Source organism: Coregonus clupeaformis, unplaced genomic scaffold, assembly GCF_020615455.1.
Source record: "Coregonus clupeaformis isolate EN_2021a unplaced genomic scaffold, ASM2061545v1 scaf0105, whole genome shotgun sequence".
In the NCBI taxonomy this organism is placed as follows: domain Eukaryota; kingdom Metazoa; phylum Chordata; class Actinopteri; order Salmoniformes; family Salmonidae; genus Coregonus; species Coregonus clupeaformis.
The window spans coordinates 174,716-182,500 of NW_025533560.1; the positions used below are offsets into that span (position 1 = coordinate 174,716).

At 43.9% G+C, this 7,785-nt stretch overlaps 1 protein-coding gene across 1 annotated transcript in view; it reads left to right on the forward strand.

Moving 5' to 3' along the window:
* The first annotated feature begins 213 nt into the window (after window positions 1–213).
* LOC121580539 (alpha-N-acetylgalactosaminide alpha-2,6-sialyltransferase 5-like) overlaps window positions 214–7,785 on the forward strand; it is a 114,092-nt gene continuing 106,520 nt past the window's right edge. Inside the window, exons 1-2 of the mRNA XM_041895478.2 lie at window positions 214–443; window positions 5,328–5,561. Of these exons, the coding sequence (XP_041751412.2) occupies window positions 429–443; window positions 5,328–5,561 (249 nt within the window). The 5' untranslated portion in view covers window positions 214–428. The remainder of the gene's footprint in view (window positions 444–5,327; window positions 5,562–7,785) is intronic.

Here is a 7,785-nt window from a genome sequence, read left to right on the forward strand (position 1 = left end):
GTCGAAATATGTCTGTGTGGTTACTGTGGCTCGGCACTGTATTCCAGCATCCCTACTGATTCCAGATACCCTTTGTTGCTTGCTTTCTACCTCAGACCTGAACACAGTCAACTTTAAGACCATGCAGTACTCCCAACAGGCAACATCTGTCCTGTAAGCTATGAATCGCGGCACTTGGCTTTCAGTCCATTTCTACACAGGCAGACGGTGATGTGACTGACACACTCACAGAGCTGCTAGAAAGAAGAGAAGAGCCATCCACAACACCATACTGACGATGACGGGGTGACGGTGATGGGATGCGAGAAAGGGGAGAAGATATTATCCCGCGGCTATTTTTTCCATTCTATGTAATTTGACTTATACCATGAGGAGAAGTGGACCTACACGTGCAGACCGCGGGAAATAAGACGGCGTGTTGCTGAAAAATGAAGACACCCATGGTAAGAGTAACTGTTGTTATCTCGGTGTGCCTATTCTTAGGCTAGAACTGCCTGTATGCACAATTGAACCATTATTCTCTACAGTAGGCTATTGCATGTTCCTCCCAGCCGCTGTAATGCCATGTAGTCTACTGTAGTTTACTGTTCAGTGCCTGTAACCTGGTGTTCCACTAGCTGCTCTCGGCTGAGAAGGAGATTACTGTAGTAGGGCTTTGAACGATAGACACCCAGTGCAGATTGATTCATGAATTACTAAGAAATACGTTACCTTGGAATTTCCAGTCAGGTCACCCGTGATACAAGTCAGTATTCGACATTCATCCGTGTCTGAGGACCTCGGGAGATGACGTGGAAACCGGCCACTAGAGGCAACAGTGAGTGCTGTTACCTTCAAATAGGTTTCGGTTTTGCTAAAAATGGCATGGAAGAGGATGGCGGATGCGCGTCTGCCTCGTATTCCAAAAGTTACAAGTTCAAATCAAGAACCTTGTTTTAAGCCTATCCCAAACCTTAACCCTTACCTTAACCATTCAGAGTTAATGCCTATCATTAAAGATTTCGGAGTTAATTCCAAAACTGAACCCTAACCTTAAAAATTCGGAGTTAATGCCTAAACCTAACCTTAAACACTTCGAAATTTGACGTTTGAGAAACATGGATGAACGTCTAATTCTGACATGAGACTGTGAGAGCTGGTTGAGAATTTCTTGTTTTAAATGTCTTACTTTCTAAAGATGAATGTAATGCCTGTTTCAATTGTTCTCTACTATGTGAAGAGCTGGTATACACTGAGTGTACAAAATATTAGGAACACTTGCTCTTTCCATGACATAGACTGACCAGGTGATCCCTTGTTGATGTCACCTGTTAAATCCAATTCAATCATGGGAGGAGACAGTTTAAAGAAGGATTTGTAAGCCTTGAGACAAATGAGATATGGATTGTGTATGTGTTTCCCGTGTGTATCAAGAATGGTCCACCACCCAAAGGACATCCAGCCAACTTGACACAACTGTGGGAAGAATTGGAGACGACATGGGCCAGCATCCCTGTGGAAAGCTTTCGACACCTTGTAGAGTCTATGCCCCGTCGGATTGAGGCTGTTCTGAGGGCAAAAGGGGATGCAACTCAATATTAGGAAGGTGTTCCGAATGTTTTGTACACTCAGTGTAAAAACCTGCTCTGTTGATGACGTAACATCATAAACACTACCGTATGGATACCTGCTATGCCCGTGAGATAGAAAGTGATGAGAATTATATTGTGCTTAATAGATGAATTTAAAAGTGACAAGCCATTCAGACAGCCTTTCTGATTGAACCTTCAACCTTCATAAACTACATGTCATCTGCATACAGCAGACACTTGATTTCAGTGTTGTGTAGGGTGAGACCAGGTGCTGCAGATTCTTCTAATGTGTGCATTCATTCATGTAAAATAGTGTTGGACTTATTGGGCAGCCTTGTTTCACTCTACGTCCCTGAGAGAAGAAGTCTGTTTGCTTGTTGCCAATTTTAACCACACATTTATTTTTAGTGTACATTGATTTAATAACGTCATATGTTTTCCCTCCAATACCACTTTCTATTAGTTTATAAAAAAGACCAAATTGAAACTAATGTTTTCTTGAAGTTTACAAAACATGAGTAGATTTTGCCTTTGTTGTGGATGTGGTCTGTTGTGGGTTTACTTTTTTGTCAGTTAGGGTGGAGGGTATGAATGTGGTCTGTTGTGGTTGACTTTGGAAAGACCCTTGTCAACCTGGAATAGTATTAAATCGTCATCACATACAGGGCATTATCTACAGTGCATTCGGAAAGTATTCAGACCCCTTGACTTTTTCCACATTTTGTTACATTACAGCCTTATTCTAAAATTGATTAAATAGTCGTCATCGTCCGATTGAAATGCTACTAGTGCGCACCGCTAACTAGCTAGCCATTTCACACTGGTTCATGTGCTTAGGGTCGTTGTCCTGTTGGAAGGTGAACCTTCGCCCCAGTCTGAGCTCCTGAGCGCTCTGGAGTAGGTTTTCATCAAGGATCTCTCTGTACTTTGCTCCGTTCATCTTTCCCTCGATCCTTACTAATCTCCCAGTCCCTGCAGCTGAAAAATATCCCGACAGCATGATGCTGCCACCACCATGCTTCACCGTAGGGATGGTGCCAGGTTTTTTCCAGACGTGACGTTTGGCATTCAGGCCAAAGAGTTCAATCTTGGTTTCTTAGACCAGGAGCATCTTGCTTCTCATGGTCTGAGAGTCCTTTAGATGCCTTTTGGCAAACTCCAAGTGGGCTGTCATGTGCATTTTACTGAGGAGTAGCTTCCGCCTGGCCACTCTACCATAAAGGCCTGATTGGTGGAGTGCTGCAGAGATGGTTGTCCCTCTGGAAGGTTCTCCCATCTCCATAGAGGAACTCTGGAGCTCTGTCAGAGTGACCATTGGTTTCTTGGTCACCTCCCTGACCAAGGCCCTTCTCCCCTGATTGCTCAGTTTGGCCGGCGGTCAGCTCTAGGAAGAGTCTTGGTGGTTCCAAACTTCTTCCATTTCAGAATGATGGTGGCCACTGTGTTCTTGGGGATCTTCAATGCTGCAGACATTTTTTGTTACCCTTCCCCAGATCTGTTAATCGACACAATCCTGTCTTGGAGCTCTACGGACAATTCCTTCGACCTCATGACTTGGTTGTTGCTCTGACATGCACTGTCAACTGTGGGACCTTATATAGACAGGTGTGTGCCTTTCCAATTAGGTAACTAGCTAACCTACCTGTCACAACTTCCTCCGAGGCTGCCTACTCTCCTTGTTCGTTGTTCCTTGTTCCCTCTCCCCTCTCTCTCTCCCTCTCCCCTCTCTCTCTCCCTCTCCCTCTCTCTCTCAATTCAATTCAATTTCAATTTAAGTGCTTTATTGGCATGGGAAACGTATGTTAACATTGTCAAAGCAAGTGAAGTAGATAGTAAACAAAAGTGAAATAAACAATAAATATTAACAGTAAACATTACACTCAGAAGTTCCAAAAGAATAAAGACATTTCAAATGTCATATTATGTATATATACAGTGTTGTAACAATGTGCAAATAGTTAAAGTACAAAAGGGAAAATAAATAAACATAAATATGGGTTGTATGTACAATGGTGTTTGTTCTTCACTAGTTGCCCTTTTCTTGTGGCAACAGGTCACAAATCTTGCTGCTGTGATGGCACACTGTGGTATTTCACGCAATAGATATGGGAGTTTATCCAAATTGGATTTGTTTTTTAATTCTTTGTGGGTCTGTGTAATCTGACAGAAGTATGTGTCTCTAATATGGTCATACATTTGGCAGGAAGTTAGGAAGTGCAGCTCAGTTTCCACCTCATTTTGTGGGCAGTGTGCACATAGCCTGTCTTCTCTTGAGAGCCAGGTCTGCCTACAGCGACCTCTCTCAATAGCAAGGCTATGCTCACTGAGTCTGTACATAGTCAAAGATTTCCTTACTTTTGGGTCAGTCACAGTGGTCAGGTATTCTGCCACTGTGTACTCTCTGTTTAGGGCCAAATAGCATTCTAGTTTGCTCTGTTTTGTTGTTGATACTTTCCAATATGTCAAGTAATTATCTTTTTGTTTTCTCATGATTTGGTTGGGTCTAATTGTGTTGCTGTCCTGGGGCTCTGTGGGGTCTGTTTGTGTTTCTGAACAGAGCCCCAGGACCAGCTTACTTAGGGGACTCTTCTCCAGGTTCATCTCTCTGTAGGTGATGGCTTTGTTATGGAAGGTTTGGGAATCGCTTCCTTTTAGGTGGTTATAGAATTTAACGGCTCTTTTCTAGATTTTGATCATTAGCACGTATCAGCCTAATTCTGCTCTGCATGCATTATATGGTGTTTTACGTTGTACACTGAGGATATTTTTTGCAGATTTCTGCATGCAGAGTCTCAATTTTGTTGTTTGTCCCATTTTGTGAATTCTTGGTTGGTGAGCGGACCCCAGACCTCACAACCATAAAGGGCAATGGGTTCTATAACTGATTCAAGTATTTTTAGCCAGATCCTAATTGGTATGTCGAATTTTATGTTCCTTTTGATGGCATAGAAGGCTCTTCTTGCCTTGTCTCTCAGATCGTTCACAGCTTTGTGGAAGTTACCTGTGGCGCTGATGTTTAGGCCGAGGTATGTATAGTTTCTGTGTGGTCTAGGGCATGATGATGGAATTTGTATTTGTGGTCCTGGCAACTGGACCTTTTTTGGAACACCATTATTTTTGTCTTACTGAGATTTACTGTCAGGGCCCAGGTCTGACAGAATCGGTGCAGAAGATCTAGGTGCTGCTGTAGGCCCTCCTTGGTTGGGGACAGAAGCACCAGATTTACATCAGCAGATGTCACAAAGTGCTATACAGAAACCCAGCCTAAAACCCCAAACCGCAAGCAATGCAGATGTAGAAGCTGTCTTCATTAAAGTCTTCCTCTCTCTCTCTCTCTCTCTCTCTCTCTCTCTCTCTCTCTCTCTCTCTCTCTCTCTCTCTCTCTCTCTCTCTCTCTCTATTGTTCCTATAGCACCATGTAGTAGCTGTCTCTCTCTCTGTGTTGTTCCTATAGCACCATGTAGTAGCTGTCTCTCTCTCTGTGTTGTTCCTATAGCACCATGGAGTAGCTGTCTCTCTCTCTGTGTTGTTCCTATAGCACCATGGAGTAGCTGTCTCTCTCTCTGTGTTGTTCCTATAGCACCATGTAGTAGCTGTCTCTCTCTCTCTGTGTTGTTCCTATAGCACCATGTAGTAGCTGTCTCTCTCTCTCTGTGTTTTTCATTTAGCACCATGGAGTAGCTGTCTCTCTCTCTCTGTGTTGTTCCTATAGCACCATGTAGTAGCTGTCTCTCTCTCTCTGTGTTTTTCATTTAGCACCATGGAGTAGCTGTGTTTCTCGTCATCACTCTGTGCGCCAGCCTGTTCCTCGTCTACAACGCCGGTTTCCACGGTAGCACCACCGGGAGCGGGATGGCGGGCGCGAGGAGGGGGTCCAGAGACAGGAGCGATGCCAGGAGAAGCTGGCAGCCTGAGCAGCAGCAGAAAGCCTCAGTCAGACCTCCTCATCCACCAGCCCTACAAGGATACAGCAGCATCATCGACCACAAGGTAGACACACTGGCACAGCTGGCCTTTTCATTTTCTCTTGTCTTGCTGTGTTTCACCCTCTCCTTCTCTCTTCCTCCCTCTCTCTGTCTCTCTGTCTCTCTGTCTCTCTGTCTCTCTGTCTCTCTGTCTCTCTGTCTCTGTCTCTCTCTCTCTCTCTCACTCTCTCTCTCTCTCTCTCTCTCTCTCTCTCTCTCTCTCTCTCTCTCTCTCTCTCTCCTCTCTCTCTCTCCCTCTCTCTCTCTCTCTCTCTCTCTCTCTCTCTCTCTCTCTCTCTCTCTCTCTCTCTCTCTCTCTCTCTCTCTCTCTCTCTCTCTCTCTCTCTCTTTCTCTCTCTCTCTCTCTCCCTCTCTATCTCTCTATCAGTGTTATTGTGAGTATGTACCGGTGGAAGACAAAATTATATTGTTTTGCAAGTGGACCCCACACCTCGCTGCCATAAAGTGCAATTGGTTCAATGACACATTAATTAAGTTTTTGCCACATTTTAATAGGTATTTCAATTTGAATTTGTTTTTTACAGTTTTTCTCAATTGCTAAAACACTAAACCCTATTGTCTGAACCAAATGCTCAGTTGCCTGAACCCACTGATTGAATCAATCACTCTTTTGGCAAAACCATAAGCACTTTTCACCTGTTTAGACACAACTTGCCAACACATTTTCATTGGGATGCACCCGTGCTGCATAATGGTGAGCACATGTGACAAAAGTCAAACACAATTAGAGCACAGGTATCACCACTTGAACACAACAACTCAAAATTGATCACACTTGTGGCTAATGATGTGAGGGAACATATACAGTAAGCCAGTTCAGAGAGCACTGGTTTGTGAGGCCCTACAATGGATAGAAATCTGAGAGGAAGAGTTCGTGTGAGAGGAGGTCGAGGTGGTCGAGGTGGTCAGCGAAGACAAAGAACAGTAATATCTGATGAAATCAGAGCTACTGTGATTGACCATGTTCTTGTCCATGGTATGAGCATGAGGGAGGCTGGACAAAGGGTACAACCAAACATCAGTAGATTCACTGTGTCCACCATAATCCGAAGATTTAGAGAAGAGAACAGGTAATTACCTTTTTCTGACATTATAGTACAGTATGTAAATGTTGACAGCAATTACTGTATGACATACTATATACTGTACCACAGTATACTGTAAGTGAATATATGTTTCAGTACATCACTGTACCAATGTACTGTAGTATTGTAATGGAGGGTTGGTCTAACTGTTTGTAGGCCTAGTATTCCATGTATATTTTTTTGTAACTCCATGTTCTCTTTTTGTAGAATTGAAAGACTGCCACATGGGGGTGGGAGGACAGGTATGTTCTCCCCCACACCAAGAGACCCTAATTGTTGATATGGTCCGTAAGAAAAATGCCATTAAACTGAGCGAAATTCAGCAGAAGATCATTGAGGACCATTTACATTTTGAGGGTATCAACAGTGTCAGCCTCTCTACTGTTGATCGTGTCCTCAAGCGCAACAGACTGCGCATGAAACAGCTATACAGAGTGCCCTTTGATCGCAACTCAGACAGAGTCAAAGAGCAAAGATTCCAGTATGTACAGGTTGGCATATATCCAGACACATTCAATGTTGATTACTCTAAGTAGTGATTTACTGTAGTGGCCTAAATCACTTTTTCCCGTATCACTTACAAAACTATATCTATTTCTACAGAGGGTTTTTCAACTGGATGCAATGGAAAGACCCCATCAATACATCTACATGGATGAAGCTGGGTTTAATCTCACCAAAAGGAGAAGGAGAGGCCGTAATGTGATTGGCCATCGGCCATTGTTGGTGTTCCTGGGCAGCGTGGTGGCAATGTCACATTATGTGCTGCCATCAGCAATCATGGGGTTGTCCACCATCATGCCAACCTGGGGCCCTACAACACTCACCAGCTCCTCATTTTCCTCAATCACATGCGAGATGCTTTGTTAGGGCAGCAGGATGAGCATCCCATCTATGTTGTTGTTTGGGACAATGTGAGTTTTCACAGAGCCCTCCAGGTTAGAGAGTGGTACAATATGAACCAAGGTTTTATCAATCTTTGCCTTCCACCGTACTCCCCCTTTCCTAAACCCCATTGAGGAATTCTTCTCCTCATGGCGGTGGAAGGTATATGAACGCCAACCTTACACCAGGGTAAATCTCCTGCAAGCCATGGGACTTGCCTGTGGTGACATAGGTGTGGAGGCATGCCAAGCCTGGATA